Source organism: Prionailurus bengalensis, chromosome B2 (assembly GCF_016509475.1).
Source record: "Prionailurus bengalensis isolate Pbe53 chromosome B2, Fcat_Pben_1.1_paternal_pri, whole genome shotgun sequence".
Lineage (NCBI taxonomy): Eukaryota > Metazoa > Chordata > Mammalia > Carnivora > Felidae > Prionailurus > Prionailurus bengalensis.
Window position 1 is genome coordinate 17,781,317 of NC_057349.1, and position 15,098 is coordinate 17,796,414.

General features: G+C 44.7%; 1 protein-coding gene across 1 annotated transcript in view; it reads left to right on the forward strand.

The window, feature by feature from the left end:
* The window catches only part of ELOVL2 (ELOVL fatty acid elongase 2), a 67,291-nt gene that overhangs the window by 47,220 nt on the left and 4,973 nt on the right, over positions 1-15,098 (forward strand). The window contains exons 3-7 of the mRNA XM_043590828.1: positions 3,093-3,280; positions 7,566-7,643; positions 11,234-11,405; positions 14,318-14,442; positions 14,924-15,058. Coding sequence (XP_043446763.1) covers positions 3,093-3,280; positions 7,566-7,643; positions 11,234-11,405; positions 14,318-14,442; positions 14,924-15,058 — 698 coding nt within the window. The remainder of the gene's footprint in view (positions 1-3,092; positions 3,281-7,565; positions 7,644-11,233; positions 11,406-14,317; positions 14,443-14,923; positions 15,059-15,098) is intronic.

Below are 15,098 nucleotides of genomic sequence, written 5' to 3' on the forward strand. Positions count from 1 at the left end.
CGGGTGTCCCCAAGTCTCTTCTGTAGTCACCTTTTCCACGTTGGCATCAGGGGATCTTGTCCTGGGCAGATACCCGACACAGATGCAGTTAACCATTAACGTCCCAAAGGTAGGATAAATCTTACTGCAAGTATTTGTTCTTCTCTCTGGGCTGGGACAGTTAACTCTCCTCCTTGACAAAAGCGGCAAGCATTTACAGGACCATGACAAAAGAAAACAAACCACTGGAGGTGCTGTATTTTGTACTGGGCTCATCCTGCCGGTTGGCCTAGATTGCATGACTCAGAACTCAGTGGAGGTATGGGTGAGACACAGTGGGAGCGTAAGACCTGGGGTCTGTCTCTAGGCGGGAGGTCAGACTGCCACCTCGACGGTAGTTGCAAAGCAGTGAAGCAGACCACGTGTGTTGGTTTCCCGGGGCTGTAGTAACCACGTGCCACAAACCACGTGGCTTAAAGCAACAGTGGTTGATTCTCTCACGGTCCGGAGGCTACAGGTCTGACATCAAGGAGCTGGCAGGGCAGTGCTCCCTCTGAGTTTCTAGGGAAGAGTGTTCCCTGCCTTTCTCCCAGCTTCTGGCGTTGCCGGCAATCTCTGGCATTGCTTGGCTCGGAGATGTATCTCCCTGTTCTCTGCCTCCATTTGCACATGGCTTCTCCTCTTCGTGTCCCTGTGTCCACATCGCCCCTTGTAATATAGGACACCGGTCACAGCGAGGGCCCACCTAGTCCAGTACGACATCTTCTTAACTGGGTCAGACCTGTGAAGACCTTATGTCCAAGTTAAGGTCACAGTCATGCGGGTATCAGGAGTTCGGACTTAACCATATCTTTTGGGGGACACCGTTCAATCCATAACACCATAACAGGAGGTGGGGTAGCAGTTTAGTGCAAATATTTAACTGTTTCACTCTCTGTGGCTCAATTGTTCTCAAACATAAACAGGCAATAATTACATCACCTATATGGTGGATGCATCTGTTACCTGCACTGTGGTGATGGCATCGTGGGAGTTTGCATAAGTCCAAACCCATCAAATTATACACATTAAATATGTACAGGTTTATCAGTTATACCTCAAAACTATTTGAGATATCAACTATATAATTAGATTACTTTGGGAATTAAGTCAATACATGTAAAAAGCTTTATTAGGACAGTGCCTGGCACAGAATAAGTGTTCAGTAAATATAAATTGTGATAACAGTGTTCCAGCCATAATAACACATTAATTATAAAATTATAATTACATTGTTACACAGGTGGAGAGTAGTAGGAAAGGGTAAGAAGAAGCAGCTCCCTTCCAACGGCAGGACATTTATCTGGTTTTTAGAGGAACCGTAGGATGTATTTTATTTTATTATCTTTTTTTTTTTTTAATTTGAGAGAGAGAGTACGAGTGGGGGAGAGGGGCAGAGGGGGAGAGAGAGAATCTTCAGCAGGCTCAGCACTGAGCCCAACACGGGGCTCGATCCCACAACCCTGGGATCATGACCTGAACCAAAATCAAGAGTCGGTTCAACTTACTGAGCCACCCAGGCGCCCCATGGGTGCATAGGATTTGGATTCAGAGGTGAACATTAGGAAGTGGCACATGGGACAGACTTTTCCGACCAGTGATTTCCTGCAGGTTGTGTGAAGGTAGGTCTCTGCTAGTCACACGAATGCTGAGGTGGGCCCCTCGCCTGCCGTGTTCTCTCCATCACAACTGGAGGAGTTTACAGAACAGGTGATGGGACAGAGCCTGAGAAGGCACTTTCCTCTGTGCTGTCCGTCAGGTGGGGTGGAGTAAGGGGGGGCTGGCGTGCGAGGGGTAGAGTGGAGCAGAAAGAGGGGCGGAGGCCTGGGGAGAGCAGAGAGAGGGAGGAAAGGGCATGATCGGCTGGAGAAACCAGCTCCGTCCAACCGCATTTACAGAGATTAAAAACAACGTGCCAGTTTTTATCATTGTGGGCCAAATTATTTGCTTTATTGAAACAACAAAAAAGAGCAGAACAGAGAACTAAAATCACTTTGTGCCTACCGTTCTATTCAGATGTTAACTAATTATCTTACAGATCTATTATATGTGTTTTATGTAGATTTTTACGTTTTCATCCTCCAGAGCAAGGAACACTTGCTGTATCTTGGTTCTTGCCTCCTAGCTATTGATACTTCTAGTCCATGGTCAGGTTTCAGTCCTCGGTTATATTTTCTGCCCTCACCTCTGAATCATCAGCCCCCAAGGCTTTGCCTTCTTCAGCTTCCCGTGGTTGTTGGGTTCAGTCCCACGGCTCTGGCTCAGCTGAGCTCTAAACTCTGCCTGGTTTACCGCACGGTGGTCCTCACCGAGCTGCGGGGTGTGGGGTGTGTGAACCAGTATACGCTGTCGATACCCCTTCTCTCCTGCCTACTCCAGACTCCACCGAGGAAGGCAGCACCGGGTGGAACGTGCTGGGCAGCAGAGGTGAATTCAGATCCTGACGCTGCTGCCCCCTGCTGTGTGGCCTCCGCAGGTTACTGTAGCTTTCTGAGCTGTTTTTCATCCACAGAGCGGCATGATGGCACATCCTGTTTACAGAGTTAGAATAAATAAACATAGTAACTGTTCTGGAGAAGACGCTAGAACTCTTACCGCCCGCCTTGATCACCTGTCCCCGTCACTCAGGGTTCAGCCTAAGCCCTGTTTGCTCCATGAGATCTTCCTTAACTCCTCCCACCCCGGGGGTTTCTTCTTCAGAACTGTAACTCCAGTCCTGCTTATCGCGGCTTATTACTCGGGTTCTTGTGGGTTCTTGTCGTATTGTTATTTGTTGTATCCAGTGTGGAACATACAATATATGTGACAGGAGGTCTTAAAGGTTCTCATGACAAGAAAAATTTTTGTAACTATGTAAGGTGATGGATATTAAGTACACTTATTGCGGTGATGATCTTGTAGGGTGTGCAAATATTGAATCGTGTTGTGCTCCTGAAACTCATGTTCTACCTCAGTAAAAAACAAAAGGCCAAACAAAAAAAAACCCCAAAACTTTTTAAATACATGTGATAATATTTTAAAACTAAACAGAAGCACCCCCCTTTAGGATTCTCACTGTATGTGTTTCCTTTCAGATTCTCGAGTCAGAGGATGGTTCATGTTGGACTCTTACCTTCCTACCTTTTTTCTTACTGTCCTGTATCTGCTTTCAATATGGCTGGGTAACAAATACATGAAGAACAGACATGCTCTCTCCCTCAGGGGTATCCTCACCTTGTATAATCTCGGAATCACACTTCTCTCCGTATATATGCTGGCAGAGGTAAGTGTCTATGTAGGAACGCTGGAGTCTGGTAAGTGAGCGTCTCTGAGAAGTAAATCTGGCCTTCCAGAACTATCCAGCGCTGCTCTCAGCACCGTTCCTCAAGATCTCAGGAGCTGTTCCAGCGTCTGATACTGTTTCGTCAGAAAATCTTGGGGAAATCTTTGTTTCTGAGAATTTTTCTCATCCCAATTTAGGCCTGTTTCTTTCTTTAAAAAAAATTTTTTTTAATGTTTATTTTTAAGAGAGAGAGAGCGTAAGCAGGGGGGAGGCATAGAGGGAGGGAGACACAGAATCTGAAGCAGGCTCCAGGATCCTAGCTGTCAGCACAGAGCCCATCGCGGGGCTCAAACCCACATACCGTGAGATGGTGACCTGAGCCAAAGTCACTTAACCAACTGAGCCACCGAGGCGCCCCTAGGCCTATTTCTTGAATCCTTAGTCTTTCACTATAATTCAAAGTCACAATTTAGATCTGAATGGGCCTTTAAAGCCCATATGTGCTAGTTTTCTCCTTTTACAGATGATGATACTGAGGCTTGGAAAAGTTGCATGACTTACCTGAGAATAGACGGCTCTTGAGGACAGAGCAGTTTTTAAGTTAAAAATCAAATGCAGTTCGTCGGAAATACAGATACACGGTCCCTTAAAGACTACTCCCTCCATCTTTGGTCCCCCGTGACGGGGGCATCGCGGTTTCTGAGGACTGACTGCGGAGTCCCAGGCTGAGATTCCAGCCCCGCTCCTGCTGCCCTCATTACATCATGCATCGCCCGTTCCTTTGTAATGTGCCAAACCCAAGTCATTTTACAAGAAAGGGAACAAGTAACAATTGCGCTTTCTGTACGACCCAAAGCCTGCTTCACTCTGCCTGCCACAAAGGAAAATCAACAAGTGCCAAATAAACCTGCTCCAGCGAGCAGAGGGAAAACAAAAACAAGACAAAACCTTTCTTAGGGAACAGGATAAAATCATTCATGTCAGTTACAAATGGCTGACAATGGCACAAGTATAGTTGCCTTCCTGGTCCTTGAATTCTAAAAGAAGATAAATCCTCACGTAAAATATAGATCCTCTCGGCCACAGAGTTCAATCTGTGCATTGCTCTGCTGTGCACCATTCTGAACCATTACTTAACATGACTTACAACACCGATGCCCACAGTTCTGTGATCCGAGTGCAGATGGAATTCAGGGTCTAGAAAGCCCCCCCATAGTCCTGTCGCATCAGTGATCCTAATTTACCTGACTCTGGAAGGGGACTTTTTATGTAGGTTTTCAACGAGGTAAATCTTAGTTCACTAGAGGAGCTTGCGAGACAGTGATTGACAGGGTTAGTTTCTTGGGGAAGAAACAAAGGGAAAGATATTCTTCCTTAGATTGTTTTCAGAAGCAGCACCTGCGTCAGAAGGGCAGCCGAATGTCTGACCACACCGGAAGCCCGAATACCAGCTGGAGACTTCGGAGTAGTGGAGTCAGCAGATGCGAATGCAGGTGTCACTGTCTGTAATTCTGGGGCCGTTAATTAGGCCCTCTGACCCTTACACGACTTGTCTTTAAAATGGAAATATGGGGGGGCGCCTCAGTGGCCCAGTCAGTTAAGTGTCCAGTCATGATCTCGCAGTTCGTGAGTTCAAGCTCCGCATCGGGTTCTGCGCTGACAGCTCAGAGCCTGGAGCCTGCTTCGGATTCTGTGTCTCCCTCTCTCTGCTCCGACCGCACTTGCACTCATGTTCTCTGTCTCAAAAATAAGTAAACGTTAAAAAAATAGAAGTCAAGTGGAGATTTGGTCCTCGTACTTAACTCATGAGTCTGCTAGAAGGATTAGTCAGTTCTGTTCAGTCAACATTCTGTGAGCATCCACTAGGTGCTGTGAATTGTATACTCAGCCAAGGAGATATTAAGATGGGTGACATGTGATTTTTGTCCTTGAAAAGCTCATAGACCAGTATACAGCAGGAGTTCATGAGTATGAAAACGCTGTGTAAATATTAAGGTGAATATTATTCACCGTTAACAGGAATAAGAACAGTAGTGTTTGGACAAGTAAATGGCTTCGACCCGTTTTTAGGGAGAACGTCGGTACTTAGTCCCTTCCCTACCAGAATGTTATCCATTGCTTGTCCACTGTGCTCTTCTCACACTCCTATAGCTCTCGGTTCAAAGTTACCGCTGTTGATTGCCTCCTCCTGTCCTCTGATTGTAGCCTCTTCCAGGGCAGGCATACGGTCTTAGACACTTTTGGGGTATGTGTAACAGCCACTAGTTGATGATGGGTTGATTGAACCTTGCTAACTTGTTAAGCCCAGTTCAGATGTTTGCTTGGGCCAGGAAGGTACTGCTAAAATTACTTAGAGTCTTTCAACAAATACGTATGGAGTTTCTACAGTGTGTCAGATTCTATTCTAGGCTCTACAACCCCGCCTTTCCCCTTGCAACGCTGACCAGTGGTGGGCTGGTGGGGGGGGGGCAGGAAGACCTCTGATATTTGAGCAGAAATCAAGCATATGAAGATCTGAAGGAACTGTGTTCGTGCAGAACAAGCAGCAAACGTAAAGGCCTTGGGGCAGGAACAAGCTTGGGATGTTCAAAGACCACAAAAAAGAAACAGTGCAGCTAGACCTCCGTGGTCAGAGGAGGGGATGGTTCATGACGAGGCAGAGCAGTGGCAGAACATAGAGGGCCTTGTAAAGAGTTTGGCTTCTATTCTGAGTATCGTGGCAGGCCACTGGGGGATTTTAATGAGGGGAGTGATCGATCTTCCATCTCAGATACATGGTTGCATCCGCTACTTGGAAAATGAACTGGGACAGTGAGCTGGGGACAAGAGCGGAAGCAGAGTCCAGGAGACGGTTGGAGCGCTGTTGTCACAGATGCCGGTGGCCTGGACTGAGGAGTTGGAAATGGGGAGAAGCGGAGGGATCCTAGACCTCTTTTGGAGCAAGCTAGGCTCCACCTCCTGAGGCTAACCCTGTCCAACAGCCTGGTTTCCTTTCCTTCAACACCCAGGATGGATGGCTTCTGTCTGCCAGGCCCGCCAGGGGATAATAAGCAATGGACCTGTGCAAGGCACATAGAGTCTTTCATAGAGCGGCTGCTTAATTCTATTTAGGTTTTAAATTGTCAGACAGTTTTAAACAATATAAATGGTTTTTTTTAGTAGTTTGACGGCTTTCAGTGTTCAATTTTAACATCCTGTCACTCCCCCTGTGTGTTTCTCTGCAGGGTGTATCTTTACACATCTCTGATGAGCAGCCACAAATAGTAGGCCTTTGCATACCTTATGTAACACGTTAACTAGACTCCTCATGGTGATCATTTAACAATATACACAAATATCAAATATGCAGAAGTCCTTGGCAAACTTGTCAGGAGCATAGGTTTCTTTTTATATCCAGAGATTTCATTCAGCAATTGTAAACGACTGCCTACTATTCCTGAAGTTGGAAAGGTTAAACATTTTCCTATAAATAAAATTTGATGAAGGGGAAAAATACCGTCTGTACCTGCTTTGTATTCTAGAATCTTAAGTTTTTACAGTATTGGCCAGAAAGAAGAGAGAGAGAACTTCTTTGGCAGAATTTTCCACAAAGTATAAAAAGCTTATTTTCTCATAATTTATTGGGTGTTTTCTATGTGCTGGGCATTGGGCAAGGAATGGTGAATTCAAAGATGAGCAAAAAACACACAGATCTTTATAGAGACTTTTGGTTTTTGAACATAATGAGGGATATAAATATTAATCATTTATAATCACACACATGGTTGAGTACCAAGTAGCATAAATACAGTGAAGAAAATGATTTAAGAACCTTTGAGCCCTGTTTTCCCATCTGTAAAATGGTAATAAATATGTACGTAATAAAATTATGGAGATGATCAGCTAAGGTAAATATAAACCAATATAAAGTATTATTAAAATTTTAGTGTAGTTTTTGCATTTGTTTATATTTAATTCTGTGTTTTACCTGTGGAAACATACGACTAGATGATTCCTTACATAAAATATTTTGTTACTCAAATGATAGCTAAACTCTGTTACTTTGGGCCAATGTAAAGTTCAGAAGTAAATTATACCCATTAAAGCATACCAACTATTGGTATGTATTCAACAGCAAGAATTAATTCCTTTGATCACATGTTTGGGGACAGGATCCAGAAAGTCAGATGCTGGGAAGTTTCTACTCAGACCTTGAACAGACAGACGCCAGTCAGGAACATGAATGGGAAATCTAGTCCTCTTTCAAATGTTCGTGTTAATTTTTCCCCCTCTGTTTCTTTGGCAGCTTATTCTCTCCAGTTGGGAAGGAGGCTACAATTTACAGTGTCAAGATCTCACCAGTGCAGGGGAAGCCGATGTCCGGGTAAGTCTTGAGAAGCTAATAGACCATCTGTAACCGTTTCTCCTAGAAAAGGAGAGGAGGCCTTATCCTTCCAGATATGAGGATGGGGCTGGGATTACATAAGAAAGGGAGTCATGTTCTGATAGAAATACTTGGTAACAAAAATGTTTTTCAAATGTCCAACTATGGGGGAGCTGATTGAATAAACCATGGCTTGTCCAGGAATGGTTCCTTTTGCAAAACGGAATGACGAAGATCTCTATACTGTTACAGAGTAATCTCTGGGATGTGATCTCAGTTAAAAAACAACACAAAACAACTTGCAGACCGTGTTTATAATATAGTACCTTCTGTGTAAGAAGTGATATGAATATATATGTGTGTGTGTGTGTTTGCTTTTAAAACAAATCATGGTAGAATAAACCAAAACCCAACAAAGTGTTTCCTTTTGGGTGAAGGAACTGGGCAGAGGTGGTAGGGATGGAATACTTGATTTTGGAACCATTAAGTGTTTTACATTATTTGAAACAAAATTAATTTTAAAAAGAAAGCAAGGCAGCCTTCCTCCCAAAACTTGGAAACTCAAAGAAATGGATATACCCGTGTATTAAGTGACTTTAAAACATGGTGTTTTGACTGACCATCCCTCGGGGATGTATCTTAACAGTATTCAGTAATTTTTTTGATTGCTATTAATGAAAATACTGGTGTTGCTTCTCTGAGACTGTTAAAGGTACACTGTAGGATGAAGTTAATATTTAATAATCTTAATATCATTACAACTAGTATTTGAGACCTAGAAAAGAGATACCAATTAAAAAGTCAAGCGAACACTGATCATAGATTCAAATTGGAAATATCAGAATTAGCTTTATTCTTTCTAAAAACAAATGTGTTATTTAGCTCTATCTACAGAAAAGGCCTAGTTAGTCTCTGACAGCCCAGTGCAGTGAGGAGTGAATACCCAGATTGTGCTTTCTAAATATAATTTTCCACCAGAAGGGATTAGGATTCTTAGAGAATTGGCCAATTCCTGGGTTGGGGTGGGAAATGTGTATAAGCAAAATCGAGGACATCTTGTGACAGCACGTAAGCCGTCCAGACTACCCAGGTCATGACAAAAAGACAGAGGAGCCATCTTGAAGGGACTCCCGGCATGCAAGATGGGACAATTCAAAAAGAATACTGACTGGAATGGGTTGAAGCATACCAAGTTTAGTAAAAACCCATGAGTTTAAAATGATACTAAAAAACACATTGTTGCCTTCTGAAGGTTGCTAGAACACCAGCTCTTTCTAGGGGAAAAATGTTAAAGGGAAAGAATCAAACATTGATCTTTGCTTTTCACGTGTGAATTTCCAAATAGAGGAAGAGAGAGAGCTCTTCTCTATAGAAAAGTGCATAAGTAACGAGAGAACTAGAAAATCACCCTTTTGCAACTCCTAGTGAAATCATGGATCTGTTCGGCCGTCATCCATAAGGGATAAAACTGTTGGGAGAACGCTGAACGGAACTTCATAATAATTGGGTTAGCTGTTAACACCTGAACTCTATCACGAACGCCAGCGGGATGACCAGAAATGATGTGCCCTCCCAGCGTGATGTGCCAGGAAGTACACAGAACCATGGACTCAGAGTTCCTGCCAAATTCCCTAAGTCTCAGCCCATCAAGCCTCTAAATCTCATTGCTTTGCTTCAGAAAATGTGGGGGATAGAGAAGTTAAATAACATTAGGAATTCATAATATTAGAAATTCCATGCAACAACTGATCTAGTTTTCGTGAAGAAAAGACAGGAAGAGGGGAAGCAAGGAAAGGGGACTGTTACTGATTAGAAAAGACTAACAAACTTTATCAAATCAGTGCAAGCTGGACCTTGGTTGCATCCAGATTTAAATCAGTTCTAAAAGGCCATTTTTAAGACACTTTGACCATGGATGAGGCTATTGGTAGATATTAAGGAGTCCCTGATTTTATTAGCTAATGACATCGTGGTTATGGTGAAGTAAAAGTTTCCTTCCTCTCTGTTGGTAGTTTTTATAGATGAAATGATACCTTGCCTTTGCTTAGAATATGCTGTACAGCCCCTAAAAATGTTGAGAAATAGAACTGATCCAACAAATTGGAATCATATTGAAAGTTTTGAAGTTTAGTGATAGGTAACACAGGTTCCTTATACTTCCTCTCCTTGATTGAAATTTTCTATAATGAAAAACATGCTTATTAGCAGAAACCTTTTAATGAAAATCTTTCATAGTAAGACGTACATTTCAGAATGCATTTTAAAAAACATCTTCAAAGCCGTAGTATGAAAAAAGTATATATAGAGGTTTCTCTGCACCCATTTTATTTCTAATGTATTATCACAGAGCAGCGCACTTTGGGCTACCATACAATTCTCTAAAGGTCATTGTCGTCTTACATTTGTATTTGACTTAATATCTGTGAAGTTGAATCACACTCTCAAACATTAAGATGGAAAGCAGCACACCTCCTTGTCTTCTTGGCAGGCAGACAATAGAGCGTGATATTCTGACTTCAGAGTTCCTTTTACACACACTCTCCGCATACGTTTAAATGTTAGTGCTAAAAACACTGCCGTGAAAGTATTTCCCTGTGGCTGAGACTTGTAAGGGGCTCAGGAGGGAAAGTAGGAATCCCGACCCACCAGCCACGTCAGTGAGGAGGGAGGAGCATCGTGATTTTTTTTTTTTTAAGCTTTTGCTTAAGTTCCAGTTGGCCAACATACAGTGTAATACTAGTTTCAGGTGTACGAGGTAGTGATTCAGCACTCCATATGACCTGGAAGCACCTGGATTTCAAATCTTCCGAGGAGGAGGAGACACGAAAGCAGTAGTCGTCCACTTACAGACGGCTCCTGGGCTCCAGCACAGCTAAGAGACCAAACACGCGCACAGTAGGGAACCAGAGAAAAAATTAAGACCTGGTGTAACGAGCAGTAGCCATCTGTTGAGAGCTGAGCCCTGAGCAGAGATGAGACAGCCCCTGCCTTGTGTGATTTGCCCTCGGTCGCATTAACCCTCACTACACAGCCATGGTTACTGCAAGCAGAGGCATAAAGCAGTTTCCAAATGCAAAGGAAGACGTGGCTGATGAGGCCTGAGAAAAGGCGAGGAGGGGGTTAGGAGGAGGCATTTAAGGGTGTTCCTCAAGGATGCCAGGCGTGCGGTAGGAAAGGAGGGTGGACGAGGGGAGAAGGGTGCCAGGAGGCCCAGGGGCCCCGTCGGCGGCGAGTGCCGGAAGAGGGAGCAGACGGCCTTGATGGCGCCCCGTGCTGTGCTCAGAGAGGGTCCTGGAAATCCCTGCCAGCGCAGGCTGGAGAACGAGCCCGTGTTCGGCGGGTGCAGGGGAGTCACCTGATCAGATCACACGTGTCGGAGGGGCAACTCCTTTTCACCAGAGTGGGGTGGATTGCTGGGAATGAGGAGAAGCTGGGGGCAGAGATGCCAGGAAGGTGCTTTGGTGATGGCCTGAGACAGAAACGCCGGCTGGTGAAGTGCGGCATCACGCAGGTTGCTGGGGGTGGGGCGCAGCCAGGGGAGCATTTTCATTCGCTCACCTTTTCTTTTTCCTGTTTTAACATCCTTACAGGTAGCCAAGGTGTTGTGGTGGTACTACTTCTCCAAATCCATAGAGTTCCTGGACACAATTTTCTTTGTTTTGCGGAAAAAAACCAGTCAGATTACTTTTCTTCACGTATACCATCATGCCTCCATGTTTAACATCTGGTGGTGTGTTTTGAACTGGATACCTTGCGGGCAAAGTAAGTTCTGTTGTTGCTTTTTCAGTTCCGTGTCATGGGTCTCGCGAGGCCTCTAGTGGGTGCCTGGGGGTGAATATTGTTGTACTGATGTGGCTCTGGAGACGGAAGAGGGAGGCACACGGCGCAGCACGCGGCTGCCCGTGTGACCAGTTTCGCGTCTTTCGTTCCTGCAGAATGGGAGCGTTACCTTAAATTGTGAAAATACATTTTGTTTTCCCCCTGCGCCAAATGTCTGCGGGCCAGAAGCACACACCCCAGCTGGAGTAATTTTACTCCAGCACCAGGGGCTGAAGGACTCCTGTCAAAACAAATGCAGCACCTTCTGCTTGGTGGAGGTCATCACTCGGCGGTCCTATAGATTGGACTTTTTTTTCCATTCTGAAAAGTTAAAGGCACATCTCTGTGTGGCTTCCAACGTTTGTTTTAACTGAGAGCTACAATGCGCCTTATATCACAGCCTCTTTACGTGTATGCACTTTGTGTGGAACAGAAATTTCAGGAGATATTTACCCTAGCTCTGTGATGCACTTTGGGTTTTTGTTGTTGTCGTTTCATTAATTCTGTTGTACTTTTTCAAAAAGCTGATGACCGCTCTCACTGCATTGATTTCACAGTCATTAATGGGTCCCTTCTGACCTGCAGTGCAGACAGTGGTACTTTCTATGTGATTGTCTTATATCCCCAGCTTTAAAAATCTTCTGTGAAAACTCAGAACAGGTAAAACTTAAGTCAAAATGATTTGGGGATCTTAGAGATATTTTTTAAATGTCAAGGAGAGGGGCGCCTGCGTGGCTCAGTCGGTTCAGCGTCTGATCACGGTCTCACGGTTCGTGGAATCGAGCCCCACGTCGGGCTCTGTGCTGACAGCGTGGAGCCTGCTTGGGATTCTCTCTCCCTCTCTCTCAAAATAAACTTAAAAAAATAAATAAAATGTCAAGGATATTTGGAATATATCCGTGACTATGAAGATGCAAATTAAAACCAGAGTGTGAAGCAGGAAAGTGCTGGAGATGAAGTGGTCGGAAAGATGTTTTTATTTTAACTCTCTCCTGGACCAAATCTGGCTTCTTGAGTTTAGTGATTAAAACTATGATAGACTTAATGCTGTCATCAATATACAGACCATAATCAATATCAAGCAATTATCAAGGTTAAGTATTTTTTGTGATTGTCAACAATTTCATTACAAATCACTAAACATCTAAACCTCCTTCTTACATAATCCCCATGTAAAGACCTGGGATTCTTGTAGATGAAATGCTGTGTGTGTGTGTGACAATTCACAGTCAACCTAAAATATAAAAATCATGTCCCAGGGGCGCCTGGGTGGCTCAGTCGGTTAAGCGTCCGACTTCAGCTCAGGTCATGATCTCACGGTCCGTGAGTTTGAGCCCTGCATCGGGCTCTGTGCTGACAGCTCGGAGCCTGGAGCCTGCTTGGGATTCTGTGTCTCCCTCTCTCTCTGCCCCTCCCCTGCTCATGCTCTATCTCTCTCAAGAATAAATAAACATTAAAAAAATTTTTTTAATCATACCCCATTAAATCACGGTAATGAAAGCTCACGTGGTAAAGAAATACTGCTGTAACCGGCTATTCCAGCCAGTGTTTGCTGAGTACTTACTAGATTCTGGCAGTGGTGTCTGAGCCACCCAGACACCCCTGCTTCTCATTCATTGATTGGCATGGATCTAACCAGACCTTGATTTAGACTGGGAAAACCAGGCTACAGAGTTTAAATTCATTAGCCAGCGTAGGTACTGCACTTTTCAGTTTCCATAGCATTATGCACTCAATCCCAGCACCGCCCAGAGAGCCAGTTACTGTCCTGCCCATTTCCCAGGTGACAGAATCAAAATTTACAAAGTAAAACTAATGTATCTAAGGGGACATAGCTGATAGGGGTCCTCCAGCCCCACAGCCCCTTCCACGCAGGACTGAGAGCTCACAGCCCAGCCATCTGGATCCCAACGTAACAGAGGTAGTGTTTGCTTTGCCGGGCACTGTCGTGAGCACTTTGTGTGTATCGATTGGTCTAATCCTCACGACAGTGGGTTCCCAGTTTCCAACAAATAGACCCGTCTCTGACATCTCACCCCTTCAAACTAAATCCTTTTGCTTCTTAGCTGAGCAACATAGAACTTCTCTCTTTTTCCTTTGGTTTCCTGAAACACCATTTGCCCACGTTGACGGAAGCTACAGGGACTTCACGAAGGTGGCGGCAGGGGCAGAGGAGTGATAACGGCACAAGTTAGTGCAGAAATGTCCTGCAATTGGATTTTAGATATTCCTTGTCCTAGAAGTCCATGAGATGGTCCAGCCGCTGGGAAGCCTCACTGGCCAGTCCGTCCCCCCCCCTTCCCCAGCCCCATCCTGTCCCAGCCTTCTCTCCTGCTGCACCTTCTCTCGCCTTGCTCTAGCTCTCCTGGTTCGAGGTCCCTTTCAGGTAGAATTTATTAAATGTAAAGAGCAGCCTGATCTCCTGGACTCTTTAGCACCTTGTTAAGCCCTATACCGAAGGCCCTCTTTCCACAGTCGGAATGGCTCATCAGAGGCATAGTGGAAGCAGAGACACTTCTCTTTCAAAGGAATTCTGCCACCGGTTTGAAGCTAACATTTCATTTTCTCCCTGATCACTCGATAGTAACAACAGCTTAAGGGATAGTAAAGCCTTTGCAAATCAGGAATTACCTGTTTGGTTGGCACTCTGACTGAAAAACCATCCAGTTTTGTCCTATCTCGGTGACTTTTGCGGAATCCTGGAGCAAGAGCGCGGAAACGAGGGTGAATTCACCGTGTGGATTGTGGCAGATGATAGTGCCACAGGTGTGACTCATCTTCAGCCGTGCTGCACAGGAAGAATCCGTCTCCTTTGATGAAGAATGAGCAGTAATTTTTATCCCATACTTTTACAGGTTTCTTTGGACCCACACTGAACAGTTTTATCCACATTCTCATGTACTCCTACTATGGCCTTTCTGTATTTCCATCTATGCACAAGTATCTCTGGTGGAAGAAATACCTCACGCAGGCTCAGCTGGTATGTTATCCCTTCGTTCAGCTCCTCTCCCTGTGAAGCATCGGATATCCTCATGGAGGAAAGAAATCTGTCCCCGTAGGCAGAGGCTTTGCTGTGTGTGAGGAGGCTGCCTGTTTTCCTCTAAAAAGAACCTTCTAAGGATTAAAATCTAGTGTGTCGAAATAAGCTACCTTATTCCTTGCTTCGAAGTGACAGTGATTTAACACAGACATTAATTTTAAGATTCATTTTTATCTAAATAAGTGCAACTGCTACTCTTCCATGAGAAAACGAGCGGGCAATTAAATATACTGACTAGCATCGTTTCAAGCGAAATTTCTGGGTAGGATAGTGGGCTGCTTCCGCAGTTTTGCTTTCTTCCTGCAAAACCTAGGGAGTAACAGGAGTCGACTTCTAAATGTTTCATATTTCCAAATGGTGTGTTGCGTGGCTCGGCCTGGCCGCCCCCCAGTGACGCCCCCCACCCCACCCCCCCCCGCAGGTGCAGTTCGTGCTGACCATCACGCACACGCTGAGCGCGGTGGTGAAACCCTGCGGCTTCCCCTTCGGCTGTCTCATCTTCCAGTCGTCCTACATGCTCACCTTAGTCATCCTGTTCTTAAATTTTTACGTTCAGGTAAGTGAAATGTACATCTCCGGTGGCGGAACATAGCAGA